Here is a 15,798-nt window from a genome sequence, read left to right on the forward strand (position 1 = left end):
GGAAAATGGCAATATGAGTTCTTTTCAAGAAGGGTCACATTCAAAGATTCGGTAGGCTTGGAAGATGACTGTACGGGGTAAATTGTTTGTGTCGCCAGCAGTTATCCGGTAAAATGGAGTAAAGAGACACACGATGCTCTTTCAATGTATTAAGAAGAAAAGGGTATCATTGGGTTTAAAAGCATTAAAAAAGCGGAAGCGCGAAGAAAAGTATCTCGTTCTAAAATATTGACGTCGATGTTTATTGAATTTTTCCTGGAGATGGTCGTGAATAAGATCAACTTGTTCAATTTCCCCAGCCTTGTTCGTACAACATATCAAAAACAATTAATTGAACAAGATCAAATGGGTATATTTCAAGAATAGAAAAAAAGGATTAAAAGATGCAATGCAATTGAGGAAGAAAAAAAGAAGGCTGTACTCTCTCAAATTAAAGGAAGGTGGAAAAACGAGAAGAGCAAATAGAGCATCATCAATGATTTGCTGTGCTGCGGTTTGTGGTTTGTGGTTTGTGTGATACACATGCATCAATGCAGTGCGTGCAGTGCGTGAGTGAGTGCATTTTCCCCAAGAATATATGAGGTGGCATAGATATTTTGACTTTTCAGGGCAGGATGACAACAATAACCCGGAATTTCAGGAACAAAATAGTTAGTAGGAAGTCTAGCAAAGTCTAGCAAAGTCTAGGAAAGTCTTAGATCTTTTGCATTTTTCCATCGAGGGGGGTTGGTGGGATGAAATGTCATCTCTCCACTATTCATTCCACTTTCCCCACTGGTTGTCTTTACGGAGTGCCTAGGAAGAATAGCCTACTACCTGGTAAGATCTTCCTTTCTTTCAATTAATGTCTCGTTTTAATTCTTGAGACATTTCGTTTCACATGTTGAACGCCCCGATCGGACGGATTTGATGATGATGACGAGATTATGTATATCATCAAGTATATCATCATATCGTCAAGCACATCATCAAATCTTTTACACATTACAGTTAGATAAGACTTACGTATTGATCACAATTTTCTCGTCACAATACATCCAACTCACATACCGATCCCTCACACCCTTTGAATCTCAACACGAAGCACAAATTTACTTCATGACCACGGACATACAAAACCGTGTTACGGTAACATCAACCAAAACAGTACTTTGTATTTCCTGACCCCATACAAAATTCCATCTCCGTACGTTCCTAGGATGTAGTACACACATCTATGATCTATCCCCCAAACTACACGCAAGTACAGTACATCGCTACATCAGCATCAGATCACCACCTCCTCGATATATCCTCGTCATATCATAAAAAATCCATCTCATCGAGATCTCGTTGGGCATTAACAAGCCACTCCTTGGGTATACATGAGGCTTCTTGCTATTAATCGCCCACGTATGCAATCATGCGCTTTTGACCATTCCCTAGCTTTTTCCTCAGGCGAGAACCCTAAAATATCCGATTCCAACCTTGGACGCTCTACAAATTGCATACGAGCATGCCTAATGCAGTAATAATAAGAACATAACTACTAGGTAAACTCGCCATGAGATTTGGCTTACTGCATCTGTAGAGGTTCCATGCTCACGGCTATCAACAGGCTAACAGCACAAGGCCGAACAAACGAACGAGCTAGCACTAATAAATTGATTCTTCTCCAATACCTTGGAACTAGAGGGTCGCCCCGCTCACCGTTACGATAACCTGTTGGTCTCTGTCCTGTCCTGTCCTGTCCTGTCCCTCTGTCCCCGCACTACTTACATTTACTCAGCTCCACTGACTGTAACTTATAAGTATCGGTACCACGAAATGTACGGAGGATACTAATCAATATCGCGAGGAACTATGCTAACTTCATCCGAGAACAAGGGAATAAGGGAACTCGCCAGAAAAGTTGATCACCATGAAGATGACGAGGATGGGCAAGATACAAAGTAAGCTCGAGCGTATATTACTGATTATGAGTTAATGATCTGGTACGACATAGGATCATGAGATTATATCAATTATCCGCAATGATCCACGGCCAGTTCCTTCCGGTGAGTACTTCATGAAGTCATAAGGAAAGTAGGAGGTGTATCTACAATTTCTACTTATGAGTATAGTATTGATTGGAAGGCGTGATCCGGTGCGATACAAGACCATGTATCAAATACCCGGAACTCATCCATGGCAATTCCTTTCCGATTAGGACTTGAAACTGGATAAAACCTCACAAATAACAAGTCACAACCACATCACAACCCCATCACATCACAATTCCATAAACCATCTAAAACACATCAAAATCAAACACACCAACCTCAAATATCACCTAGTACCTAGTACCTAGATCAGAAGTAATTCCCCTCCCTCGCCTTCCTTTCTTCCTTCCTTCCTTCCGCATCTCCCATCTCCCCATCCATCTCCCATTCATGCACCTTCGCCATCATTCCACCCCAATGCCATGTCCATGCCATACCATGCCATCTCCATGCATAGAAACGTACATAAATTTGCAGAGTAGAGTTCCATTCATCCCATCCCATCCAATCCAATCCCATCCCCAAACGCCAGAAATGCCCATGGTTCCGCTCGTCAATCATCATGCTTTAAAAGAAAAGAACATGGATCGCTGCATGCACCAATATAACCAAGTTATCACTAACATCACTAGTTTTAACTAGCTTCTAATATATACATCATTCGCCATTTTCATAAGCGCAACTCACTCATCCTCCTTATCCCCCTTCTTTTTCGTCAATCGATCTTTCCACAGACCATTTGCTGCTTCTTTATCTAGATTTGGAAAGACTAGGTCAAAGACATCAGAATACCATTTTGCTGGCTTTCCTTCGATTCCATCTTTGATGTTCTATTTGATTCATTAGTAATCATCTCTACATGGCATGCGATTCGGAAATGGATGCAAGTGATATGTACTTACAGCAGGAAGTTCCAACCAATCACTCATATTGTCATCTGGGAAAATGATCATTTTGCTGCCTGCTCGTCTAGCGGCTACAGTCTTCTCTCTCAATCCACCAATCCTCAGAACCTTACCAGTAACGGTAAGTTCACCTGTCATGGCAATCGTAGGATCCAGCGGACGATCCAAAGCGAGAGAAAGTAAAGATGATGCCATAGTAATACCCGCTGACGGTCCATCTTTTGGAACCGCGCCTTCGGGACAATGAAGATGTAACTTGGCTTTGTCGAAGAAATGATTTTCTGGGAAATTCTTCGCCATGACTGACTTGGCGAATGAATATGCGATGGTGGTTGATTCTTTCATTACAGCTTGAAGGTTACCGGTTGTAGCGAGGCCAGGGGTAGAAGATGGTGACAGAGCGCTCTCAAGGATTGACTCGACGTATAATGCAGCACCACCCATCTGTGTCCAGGCCAAGCCCATTGCAACTCCTGGAGGGGTCACATCGTATAGGCGATCTGAGGTGAAAACGGGTGGGCCTACATAATCCTTAAGGTTGTCCTTGCCAATTGTGACATGCACATCATCAGGAACCTTGAGACTAACTCGAGGTACTTCAGTAGTCTCTTTTTCAATCGTTCCCGGTGTTTCTTTAACATCAGTCTGATCTTTCTTAGATTCTTCCAACGCTGCCTTGCCCTCTTCAGTCAAAGCCTCTTCTTCAGGGAGAACACTCTCTCCAAGATCTTGTACAATCTTCAAAGCAGACTTGCGATAAACCTTCTCAATTTGCTTTTTGAGATTTCTAACACCAGACTCTCGGCAGTAAGACTTAATTAATTCCTCGATAGCTTCTCTACTAAGATTGACATCAACGTCGTTTAAACCAGCCAATTCCTTGGCCGCTGGTCCAAGATAGCGCTCCGCGATCGCCATTTTTTCATCTGCAACGTAACCAGATAACTCGATCATTTCCATACGATCCAATAGAGGCCGTGGGATAGTGTCAGTCATGTTGGCGGTGCAGACGAAAAGAACTTTAGAAAGGTCCACGGGTACATCAAGATAATGGTCGAGAAAAGAAGTATTTTGTTCGGGGTCCAGTAATTCCAGAAGTGCAGATGCTGGATCACCCTGATGACCTCGTCCGATTTTGTCAATCTCATCAATCAAGATCAATGGATTTTCAGTTTGGCATTTCTTTAGCGCCTGAATAATTCGTCCAGGAAGTGCTCCAACATATGTTCTTCTGTGACCCTTGATCTCCGCAACATCTGTAAGACCTCCAACACTGAATCTGTAGTATTGACGGTTGAGAGCTCTGGCAATGCTCTTACCAATACTCGTCTTACCTACACCAGGAGGACCAACAAAACATAAGATTTTACCTTCCACGGTGCCTCTTAGTTTTCCAACCGCGATGAATTCTAAAATGCGATCTTTCACATCTTTCAAACCATGATGATCTTCATCAAGTACAGTCATTGCGTTATTGATTCCGAAGTTTTCTGCACTGCGCTGACCCCAAGGGATTTGCGTCAACCAATCCAAGTAATTTCGGGTCACATTGAACTCAGACGCGGCCGGTTCAAGATGTGCTAGTTTGTTGATTTCCTCATCAAAGACTTTCCTGACTACTTCCGGCATCGCAAGTTTATCAGCCTTTTCCTTGAATTTTTCGACTAATTTGTCTTTGCCGTCAGACTCGATGCCGAGTTCTCTGCGAATACCTTTCAGTTGTTCCATCAGGTAGTATTCGCGCTGACGCTTTTGAATCTTATTCTCAACATCCTTAGAAATTTTGGATTGTAGCTGAGCATTCATCAACTCCTTCTTTAAGACAGTCAAGCCCTTCTGTAATCTTTCCTCGATATTAAGAGTCTCAAGTACATCTTGGAGTTCAGAGACTTCACCAGCAGAAACAGCAGCAGCAAAATCCGCAAGCTTCCCTGGCTCAGACATAACATTGCCCGATGATTGACTCATGGAGAATGTAGAAATTTGGTCTCGGAAGAGGCTGTTAAGAGTTGCCACTTCCTTGAACACATTTACGATCTCATTTGTGACAGCACGGATTATCGGGCTCTTGGGATCATATGACTCTTCCGTCAAATTTTCCACGTTTGCTAAACTGACAGGGTACTTGCGTAGGAACGATATTGGCTCATATGGCAATACGGGGCGTTCCGCACTCTTCTGCGCAACCGTTCCTTCTTCGAAGCTGGCTACAACATCGCCCTTCTTCTCCGAAGTTTCCTCATTGGTAGACTTTGCGGGTATGATTTCAGGAACAGGCGGCTCAGCTTGGGTGCTTTCGGTTTTCTTTGCATCAGCGCCCTCACGCTCGGGGCTGATAAGAGCAGACATCTTGATTCGACGGTGTGGATAAAGTACCGCGGTCAGAGCAGAATCATCCCCATGAACAGGAAAAGCGCTGGTTATTTGTGCGAAAACTCCGACATCATGTACATCATCTATGTTCTCAATGACATCTTTATCCATGTTGTCGTCCTTAAACAAGAAAGCTCCAATATATGGTTGACCTCTCTTCATCATATCCTGTATAGCAGCTACAACATTGGGATCTCGCACAGTGACAGCCTTGTAGAACCCAGGAAATAGAGGCCTTTTGGTTATTGGAATTGCCATCACTTGTGGATACACCTCTGGAACCGTAGCCTTTTGCAAAGCCTTCTCCGAACTTCCTTTGCGGCCTTTTTTTCCGCCATCACCGCTGCCAGAATCACCTGCACCACCAGCACTACTTCCTTTCGCATCAATTGCACTTCCAGAAGAAGCGTTGCTACTAGAGGATGATGCTTCGTTTGTCTTGCTCTTGGCCTCCACTTCATTCTCGCCACTGACTTCCTCAATCGATTCAGTCTTCGACTTCGCCTTTTTCTCCTTCTTATCTTCTGCTGCTGTTATTTCCGCTTGATTAAAAAGATCTTTCGGGAAATCTTTTTGTCTAGAAGGAGATGTTGAAAACCTTGCGACGCCACCCAGAGCTGGACGGATCGTAGCAGGTCGCAGAGACGCCAACGAATGTGCGGTTCCTACATGATGCTGTCTGATTGTCCTCCTCAAGATCGTACCCGATACCTCTGTATTTTGTTTAATGGCTACATTTCGAAGCGCAATCCGCCACGGTAAGTTTTGGCCGTAAAGCATAGCTTTTTATTATGGAGAGAATAGGTAATTAAGAAATGGAATACAGAAGATAAAGAATCTCTAAATTGTATGGGAGAAAAGAATAAAAACTTTTGATTTAGAACGGAGGAAAAGGGTTGACGCGGATGGCAATCGTGAGTCGTAGATGGGTGACAATTATTATTCTATGAGCTTCCCTAGATACCATTTTACGATCTGCTCCGTCATGATGTCCAGAGTGCTTTCTAAGCTCATCGGCAATATCGGTTCCCCGAAACTTCGGTAAAACGTAATCCCGGCGGGCCTTGAATTCCCCTCCATCAGTGGGGTGCACAGACTGATGGTCAGATACGAAATTTGTATTATTACTCGTATTCGTTTATATACTTTTAACCTCATGAATTACTCGAGTATTCATGCAGCTCAAAGAACAAGAATAAGAATTTTGAAATCATTCAATTCGAGATTGTATTAATTACATAATTTGAAGGGTTTAAAACGGTTCGTCAGTCCCTGGCACCCACTGCTAATACTCTCAAACTTTCTAGCAAGTGCTACCCAACTAAGATCTAGACAGGAAGGGCAGATCAAAAGAAGTCCTCCCTCATGTACGGAGTATCAGGAAGACCAACTGACATATCTGTTGGAGTACGCTATACATCTTTTCATGATCAGAGTAATCATTTCCACCATGTTTCATAAACTTTCATATTCTAAGCTTTGAAGTACTTGTAGCCGGGCCACATTTAGCAAAATTGACCACGGGCGTGTAGATTTATTTGCAAAATTGCAGGATTGTACTATCAAGTAGAACAGAGATGGTTCTGTCATTTCAGAGAATATAAATACATTTCCTGCCTTTCTCCATGCCATTGCCATTATGAATTGGTATCACAATCTCCATTTACTAATTCCTTCGTCCTCGGCGCCATATCCTCCCATAAGCCAAGTTGTTATCTCCCTATGTTCGCTCCTTCAAATGTCTGAAATTTTCCAATGTACTCCGGGTTCTTTACTTCCATGCGTTAAGGCCGGCCCAAGGATCATTCGAACTTTGCTGCGACGCAGCCCGTTGATGAGAAGCAGCATTATTTCCATATCCATAGTCATTCTGCCCTGTTATGGAACTGCCGGCTTGGTGAAAGGTTTGTTGAGGGCCAAGGGGTGGTGGCCCTGGTGGTGGGGGCGGGGGTACATATCCAGCTGGGACATATTGCCCCTGTTGTTGCGGTGCCATTGTCGCGTAGTGGTGTTGATTTTGTTGGAATTGAGTTTGCTGCGGCGGAGGTGAGCGCGGAAATTGGCTCTGATTTGGTGGAGGTGACATGGGCTGGGAGGCGTTGCGGGAATGCGTGCTTGGGTTGTATTGACCATATGGTGAAGATCTCCCAGGGACTGAACCATAAGGATCGGCCCTTTGGGGTTGTTGTTGAGGATAATATCCCCCGTTAGCAGGGGCAGGTATAGAGCCGCGTGTCGGAGGTGCAGTAGTAGTTTGTGGGGGTGGCGAGGTGGGTACCTGGTACTGTCCAGCAAAATTTGTACTTGGGTACCTTGCTGATGGAGATGTGTTGCTGTATGCATTGGACCCCCTACGAGGGGGTTTGCCGGATGTTGGCGAGGTCGATGGGTCCATAGACATGCGTTCCATCAATCCTCTGAGACGCTCGCGCTCCCTATCCGCATGGCCATTTGCATTGCTCGCTCGATCCTGCTCGATCTGGTTTAGAAGTTGAGCGCCTTCTGACCTACGATTATTGACAAATGTCTCGACATTCTTATCGAGGCTATTAACGGTATCCTTCATCTCGGTATACCATTGTTTTGCACCTTCAAGACCAGCTTGTAGATCTAGATATTCTTGATGAATCCTCTTATACTTTGACATTACTGATGACCGCTGTCGGGTTATAGTCTCATATTTGCTTTGCTCAGATCGGACTCTCTTATCTTGCAGAAGATCATTGAATGTGAGTGTCAGTTCTTTCATTAGTGATGATTGTTTGTGATTCGCGGATAACAAACGACTCTGATGAGGTCGGTACTTTTCAAGCTCTGCTTGGAAAAGCTGAGTCTCATAATTAGAGATAGACTTTTTGTTGAGAATGAGGACATGAGAAATATCATCATTATGTGCCTACTCTATGATTAGTCACAAAAAAACTAGATCCAAGTTACTTCACGAACCTTTTCTTTTAGATCTTTCAAAACTTGTGATCTCTCCCGCTTCACTAGATTTAATTTTTTGAGAATCTCCTCAACTTTGGCTATCTGTTCTGCGACGCTCTTTTTGCCATCGTCAAAATCATCATCGAGTAGATTTCCTTCTCGCGAACTAGGACTCCCGGCGGTATTCCTCGACTTTCCTCCGACCTGTATCAACGCCCTTTGGAAGAGCACATCAGACTCGCCTAATTCACCAGCAGAGCGCATTTCGTCAAAGTCAACCTCATGCTGGCAAATTTTCGAGTAAAGTTGATTATCACTACGGGCAGCCTCCTCAAGAGCTTCACGATAGTTTCGTATATCATTTCGAAGTGTAGAGGTAAGTCGTGAGCTTGGTTGTTGAGTCCACTCTCCTTCATACTTCGACCGCATTTTCTCACAGACGCTCTCCTCCATATCCAACTGCTTGCTGCTTTTGTCCAATATTGATACTATAGCCTCTTTGCTTGATTTCAAAGAGTCAAATATCGACATAGGAGAAACATGCCCGGCTAAATCGTCGCACCAATTCCTAAAGTCTTCTCCCCCGCTCAGTTCTTGATCAGAACCGCCCTTAAGAACCTGTAACGCTCCAGGTAATCTAAGATAGTCTAGACTTGCAGCCATTTCGCTGTTGGCGGTTTCTACGCGCTCCGTCTCTGCCCGCACCAATTTCGCCTTTTCTTCGTCGTATAAACTGGCTGACTCCGTAACAGACATGGGCACAATCTTTTGGAAGATATCAGGTCCAGTGATACGCTGAATATCTTGCCCAGCGTATAATTCGCTAACCGGTATCGCTTTAGCCGCTGGAAGCTTGGGGATTACGGTGAGAGCTGCTTCGGCTGGTACAGTCTGGTGATAGATGTAGTCATTGTCCTTAATAAGTTCAGCAAGTTTTTCTTGCACATTACTAAGATGACGCCTGTTAATCTCTATTAATGTTGCGCCCGTCTCTGATGTAAAGTTCGAATTGACGGGTACATTTCCGGGGAAACTGTTAGCAAGTTTGCTGGCATCCTTGGATGAAATTTCTGCTGCCTGTAGTCGTGCAATGGCTACACCATGTGAATTTGCATCATCATCTGCAAGAGCTTGGTAATATTGAGCTAGAGATGACATGTAATTTGCTTTGATCTATTTTGTGTTAGTACCGATCTCGCGCTGGAACATCAATATGTCCAAAATGTATTCCAAAAACTAGACAAGGAGTATTAGAAGCACCTACTTGTACCACCAGTAGCCAAACTTTCTCAAATATGGCCTTATTTACGTTGTCCTGGGTCCCCTCTAGCGCCTGAGAATACAAATAACCTGCTTGGCTAGCAAGTTTTGCTAATAGTCCAACCTTTTTACCGTCGGCGATTTGTTTTTCAAGAAATACCTCCTGGCCTTGAGCAAGCATAATTTGAATCAAAGTCTTGACTGTATCTCGACTTAAGTCCGTGGATGGTGCATGGAGAAAGTTCTCGTTGATATAAGTGAACATGCCGGCAGATGCTTGGAACGAGTGATACGCAGTTTTGAGGCCTGAGTCTTCTGATCGGTTTTGATGCGCTGCATGACATGATAGCACGGCAGAAATGTTGAATATAATCGAAGCTTTTTCGTATGCCAGGGAGTATTGTGCAGTGGCTTTATGTGTGAACGCATCAAACCTGCCAACGTTGTAAGCAAAATCCCAGCATCTCTCGCTGGGTCAAATCCTCACCAAGTAAAGGAAATTTTGATATGATTCTCGTCGACCGGGAATCGCAGGTCTAATAATTCCAGCTGGCCATAGTATCTGTAAAGTAGGTCTCTTCCCGCAGCACTGTCCTTGCCAGCTCCTCGCATGTCCTGTCGCAAGCGGTTGAGGGTAGCACATTCCTCCGCATATCGTTCCGGATCGTCACCATACGTCTGTCTGATATAGTTTTTCAACGGCTGTATCCAGTCGATTTCGTTGGTTGCCTTGAGAGGCACTGATATCATCGGTGCTTGCATCTCGAGATTTGAGCGGATGATGCTCGACACCCTGATTGTGGATGGCCGGGCAAAATTAGTGAAGGAAATATGTCACTTTCGGAGGGAATTCAATAAGTTTTGACTGAAGGTAAAAGACAAATAAAATCGACAATATTGTGCACACCGATATTCGTTGAATGTGGACTGGAAGGCGGTGGGGAGGAGGGGTTGGTGTCGTCAGTGGTAAGACTTGTTAACTTGTTAATTTATTTGGGTGCGCAGTATCTTGAAAAGAATGATCCGATCCTTGCGCAAGATTTCACTCATGTATTTCATTCATGGCTATCTCATACCTACTAGTAGCTAGTCATCAGGTATATAATACTGCGAGTTATTATTGTGTAGTTTGACAGTTTGATAGTTTGGGATTGTGATAGTGTGATATGTGATACAATTTGATAGATTAAAGAATTAAGTAGGAAATGTTTGTGATTTCAGATGTGTGAAGGGAAAGTAATATCCGATGAAGCAGCAGGCAGGTAGGCACGTAGGTACGTAGGTAGGTTGATAGGTGCCCAAGCTTTCATTAATTTGTGTGAGCTTGTGGGACTACAGGGCACTGGCTGGTACTACAATACAGGGAATCTGCACTGTTTTTTTCTCCTGCGGCCTTTCAGGAGACCCAGATTTACTCAGATAAGCGCCAGAGCCTAGAGGACATTTCGTGCGACAATGATGATGAATATTATATATGAATGATTTTATTATATTGTTAAATATCGAATACCGACTCAAATATCAGTTTCTTTTCTACTTTTATACCCAGACATAGATGTTATTTCCATCCTCTATCCTCCATCATTAGACATCAATCACATATAACAATCACACAACACAAAGACAGAAACGAAGAAACATTAGTACCTACCTAATTAACAAACAGTTTGTTCTTCAATCACAATTAGATCATGGCCCACCATCACACCTTGATGGTGATGGGATGTCTCTCAAACTATAGGGTATGAGCGTATGTAATAAGCGCCCTGTCCAGATAAGGGAGTCAATCAGCACAATACAAAATGAATGATATTATAACCTCAATTTCCAGCTACTTTGACATTCCATTCCATCATTAATTAGGTATCAACAGGAGTATGAACAAATCTCTCTGTGAAATTCACATGGCACTCTTTATGCTGTGCCTTTCCGTACACAAATGAATGCAGCATGCAAAATAGCTAATATATTCAATGCAGACCGTTGTCTAATCGTCACGACAGCCATATACCTGGTGTACCGGCAAGATGTTCACAATGTTTCATCCAACAGTTAATGATTCAAAACAAATCACCACTTTGAAACCATCATATATCTTTTACAAATCCCAGAATCCCATTCAACCCCATTTTCTTTTCAATTCCCCTTTCTTTATTCGAAATTCCGAATAGCTAAAAAAAATAGAATAAATGAACGAATCGGCTGAAAAGGCAAGCCGCAGCTCCTAAAATGTATTTTTGATTGGTAGAGAAGTTTCGTATTTCCAAGGTTCATCACATCTAGGAGGCTCCAGATTCATACGGCCCGAGATGAGTACTCTCGGTAATGGGATGGAAGCGGGACGTCAGGCGAAGATAAAAGTCCTTTGCCTGGGGAAGTTGAGGGCAACATCAGATCTTTGGTCAAGTCACAGACTGTGAGTTGAGATATCATTTTATTTTACACTAGGTATGCGTCATAAACATATTCTAAAATTGCATTCTAGAGACATGCATTCGTAAATTGACAGCCATCGTTCGTATCTTCGAGACGCGCGATGCTCCATCGATTTACCCTTTCCTCTCTACACAGGGGTATTTCTACTTTTTTGCCATTTACTATACAGAAATTTTTCGTCATTGGCTTCATTTCTTCTTGGATTCGTCCTCCTTGTCGCCCTCCTTGGGCGAATTAGCGCCATCTGTAAATTTTTGCCAGACGGATTTGAGGAATCCTTCTTGCTTGTGATTCTCTTCGGTATTCGATGGGTTTGATCTGTCTCTGTCAGTGCCCAGCTTGGGAACATGACACTGAACTTACGAGGAACTTGAGGCACGGCCAACATTCATGACACGCTTCGCTGTTTTATCACCCATCTCATCGGCAAGCATTTCCACAATCGTTCGCTGGTTAGCACTGAGAGATTTAGGCATGTGGACCTTGAATATCACTTTCAGGTCCCCAGTTCCCCCTTTACGTCCTTCCAACCTTTTCATACCTTTACCCCCTAAAGTAATTTTATCTCCACTACCGGTTCCAGTTGCGATCTTAACACTGACATCTCCATCCAAGGTCGGTATCTTGACCTCACCTCCAAGTAATGCAGTTGTGAGAGGGATCGTTGCGGTATATAAGATGTCAGATCCAGAGCGGCTGAATTTGGGATCCGTAGCCACTCGAACAAGTACATAAAGATCACCAGGTTGTGAAGGGCTGTCAGGGTTCGCAGCTTGACCAGTAGCCGGGGCGTCACCTTCCCTATCCAATCGCAATCGCATACCATCCTCAATTCCTCCAGGTATATCGACGTTGATCGTTTTACGCTCACGCACAACTCCATTTCCAGAACATGTACCACATTCTCCTCCAGATGGAATCACCATTCCGTGACCACCGCATGCACTGCAAGTCGAAGCCATTTGGAACCCACCCATAGAATGCACGCGTGTACCACTTCCTCCACAAGATCTACATGACGACCGCTTCGTTCCAGATTTCATGCCATTTCCGCGACATGTTTTGCAAGTGGATAGTGGGGATATGTTGATGGTTTTGCTCGTCCCTTTTGCTGCTTCCATGAAGGAGATATTCGTTTGAACCTCAATGCTGTCTCCGACAAGTATTTCCTCGGGATGAAATGGATTGGCACCGCCTTTTCTACCCCTTCTTCCTCCAGTAAAACCCTTAAACAAATCTTCGAAATTGAAATCGGCTCCAAACCCTCCACCCGGGAACCCGCCAGATCCACCCCCAAAACCTCCAAAACCCCCCGCACCACCGAATGGATCAGCACCAGGTCCGGGTCCTGCTCCTTGGTCGAATGCTGCAGACCCATACTGATCCCAAGCTGCCTTTTTCTGTGGGTCGGTTAACAGTTCATAAGCAGATTGTGCTTCGGCGAATTTATCTTTAGCATTTGGATCCTTATTTGTGTCTGGATGGAACTTTTTAGCAAGACCATAATATGCTTTCTTAATGGCTGACGCAGATGCGCCCTTGTCTACACCGAGAACATCATAGGGATTCTTCGTGGCTTGATATCTCGCTGATGCATGAAAAGACTAAAAGAATTCTGGGTCAGTACTTCGTGATGCGCATTGAAGTATTTTGAATAAATAGCTACTCACACGTCTCTGCATTGGTTTCAATGACAGGTCCTGCTGAGAATATTTGCATTTCCTTCTCGAGGCGCATATTGTTGAAAGATTTCGTGTTTGACATGACTTGTTGTTATCCCTCTTCAATGCTCGATGTTGGCTTGCTGGGGTAGAACATAGAATTCGAGATGGAGTGGCGGCCTTCGACAAAAGGCCTGTCGTCAGGCCTGTTGTTCCTGTTTTCATTATGATAAAATGATGTTCACAATTTATATGAGAAATATATCAAAATTTGCAAAGGTCATAGGAACAAATAAAGACTGTGAGAGGTGAATGTATCGCTGCAGTAAAACTAAAACTATCATGAATATCAACGATCATTCTGGAAAGCTCCAATATTTTTTTTCTTTGCCGGAGCAAGGCAATCAATTGAGATAGCTAGAATCTGATTGGATGATTAGAATCAACCCCGGCAAACCATTACAAATCGTGCAAGGCTGAAAATCTTCAAATGGAAATCAAAAAATTCGATATGCAAAAACCGAAACCTTCCATTCATAGATGAATTGCTTGGTCCGAAAATGTATTGATATGTATTGGTTTTATCTTGCTGTCCATGGTCATGATCTTCATTATTCCAAATATGCAAATCCCCAGAATTCCTACTCCACAACTCCCTGAAACGAAAAGAATCCTCCCCATAGGTACTTTTGTACAATGTGTTATACAATTCTAACCCAATTACCCCCTATAACACTACTCCTTTGCCGTATGTTCACTGAATCATTAAACATAGAGCTGTTTTCATATCTTGAAGAATCGAAGCCAAGTAGGTCAAAAACCTGTCTGTACGTATGCTATGCGGATCGTTCCACTTGAGATCTCTCCATATGTCGCAGCTGTGGCATAAATCTCATGCGAAATTTCTTATCTGTAAATAATTAGCTTGGGTTTCATTGCCAACTACGCAAACAATATGTCGACTAACCCTGATATCGAACTTTGTATAAGAATTTTACGATAACGTCGTTTTCGTTGACAGATTGGCTGTTGAAATGCTTGCGCACAGTATTGGCCAATTGCTCTTTGCTCTGCCTCTTATGCTCCTTCTTGCGAACCATAGTTGGTGACATACGGCCGATACTCGATTGGGAGAGAACAATTTGATTGTATGAACTATTGAAGGCTGGAGACGTATTCATCCCGTGCTCATATCGGTAACTGTGCAATACAGATGGGTCAAATTCTGACCATTGTATCTATGGAAGAAGTTATATGTTAGCTATTGTGCTCGAGTTGAAATATGATGACGGAAGTTCATACTCCAACATTGCCATCAGTATTGGTATTTCCCGCAGCTCCTGCTACAGCGCTAGGCGCAGTGAGTGTGCTATTTGCGCCCGATGCATTTGCATTAACTGCACTGCTTGCAACTCTCTTTCCTTTCCCATTCGTAGCGGGTGTAGAATTTGAATTTCCTTTCTCCTTGGTGCTTGATGCTTCTGAATCATCAGGCTGTTGGGGACGAGGCGCTTTACGCATTTTGGAAGGAAACGACAGACGGTTCTGGAGCCTATAGTTCTGTATTTTCCGTTGTTGAAAAATTATAATTTGAAGTTGGAAAATAATAATTAATTACATTGGTAGTAGGACTTAAATGATGTGGTGTTGAAAAATAATTGACTGTGAAGTTCGTCATGGGTAACAAGTGAATAAAAAAGTTCCGACAAGACAGTGTGAAAGTTAAAGCTACAGCAAGCTACAGCGTGAAAGTTTATTGGGGCTTACGAAATTGGATAGATTTATTAATGGTTCAGTGGTCAGTGGTTCAGTACCCCGGATTAATTAGTAGCGGGTCAAAATGCTGTCAGAGCCACTTTACTAAGGCACGATGCGGTAATGCACTGATAAGTTACAGAGTTATTAATATTAGATGTTTTGCACGGAGTAGAGACCAGTCTGGCTGTTTTCGAGACTTCTTACCTACCTACCTAGTAGGTAAGGGGTCACGATATTGTTCTTCGAGATTGGAGGCTTTTGACGGTCTCACAGTAGACTATAACATAAGCTCCAAGATTCTGTCCATATTGAGTACAGAAAAGTAAGTGATCAGATAAGAAGTAGAATTCATTTTTCCAAATCAATTGTGACATTGGCCATTCATCAAAGCATAGTCCGTACTTGGAATGATAAGGTTTTAAGGAGTCAAGCGAGCCTTTATCGGAAGACGGCGAT

The 15,798-nt window shown here is 43.3% G+C and overlaps 6 protein-coding genes across 6 annotated transcripts; 1 reads left to right on the top strand and 5 right to left on the bottom strand.

Moving 5' to 3' along the window:
* Positions 1-1,900: 1,900 nt before the first annotated feature.
* SS1G_09734 (predicted protein) lies at positions 1,901-2,188 on the top strand (the record flags this gene model as incomplete). The annotated part of the gene is made up of 2 exons (XM_001589051.1): positions 1,901-1,931; positions 2,103-2,188. 2 exons carry the CDS (start codon positions 1,901-1,903, stop codon positions 2,186-2,188), a joined length of 117 nt encoding a protein of 38 aa, XP_001589101.1.
* A 516-nt stretch (positions 2,189-2,704) lies between these two features.
* Positions 2,705-6,751, bottom strand: SS1G_09735 (hypothetical protein; the record flags this gene model as incomplete). The annotated part of the gene is made up of 4 exons (XM_001589052.1): positions 2,705-2,851; positions 2,924-5,829; positions 6,272-6,395; positions 6,695-6,751. The coding sequence occupies 4 exons, from the start codon at positions 6,749-6,751 to the stop codon at positions 2,705-2,707; spliced, it is 3,234 nt and encodes a 1,077-aa protein (XP_001589102.1).
* Positions 6,752-7,070: 319 nt separating this feature from the next.
* Positions 7,071-7,946, bottom strand: SS1G_09736 (hypothetical protein; the record flags this gene model as incomplete). Its single annotated transcript, XM_001589053.1, has 1 exon — positions 7,071-7,946. The coding sequence occupies one exon, from the start codon at positions 7,944-7,946 to the stop codon at positions 7,071-7,073; it is 876 nt and encodes a 291-aa protein (XP_001589103.1).
* Positions 7,947-8,221: 275 nt separating this feature from the next.
* On the bottom strand, positions 8,222-10,249 carry SS1G_09737 (hypothetical protein; the record flags this gene model as incomplete). The annotated part of the gene is made up of 3 exons (XM_001589054.1): positions 8,222-9,400; positions 9,492-9,921; positions 10,164-10,249. 3 exons carry the CDS (start codon positions 10,247-10,249, stop codon positions 8,222-8,224), a joined length of 1,695 nt encoding a protein of 564 aa, XP_001589104.1.
* A 1,862-nt stretch (positions 10,250-12,111) lies between these two features.
* On the bottom strand, positions 12,112-13,809 carry SS1G_09738 (hypothetical protein; the record flags this gene model as incomplete). The annotated part of the gene is made up of 3 exons (XM_001589055.1): positions 12,112-12,241; positions 12,287-13,527; positions 13,594-13,809. 3 exons carry the CDS (start codon positions 13,807-13,809, stop codon positions 12,112-12,114), a joined length of 1,587 nt encoding a protein of 528 aa, XP_001589105.1.
* Positions 13,810-14,420: 611 nt separating this feature from the next.
* On the bottom strand, positions 14,421-15,105 carry SS1G_09739 (hypothetical protein; the record flags this gene model as incomplete). Its single annotated transcript, XM_001589056.1, has 3 exons — positions 14,421-14,494; positions 14,552-14,822; positions 14,887-15,105. 3 exons carry the CDS (start codon positions 15,103-15,105, stop codon positions 14,421-14,423), a joined length of 564 nt encoding a protein of 187 aa, XP_001589106.1.
* Between the last annotated feature and the right edge of the window lie 693 nt (positions 15,106-15,798).

Source organism: Sclerotinia sclerotiorum, genomic scaffold (genome assembly GCF_000146945.2).
Source record: "Sclerotinia sclerotiorum 1980 UF-70 scaffold_14 genomic scaffold, whole genome shotgun sequence".
Classification (NCBI taxonomy): domain Eukaryota; kingdom Fungi; phylum Ascomycota; class Leotiomycetes; order Helotiales; family Sclerotiniaceae; genus Sclerotinia; species Sclerotinia sclerotiorum.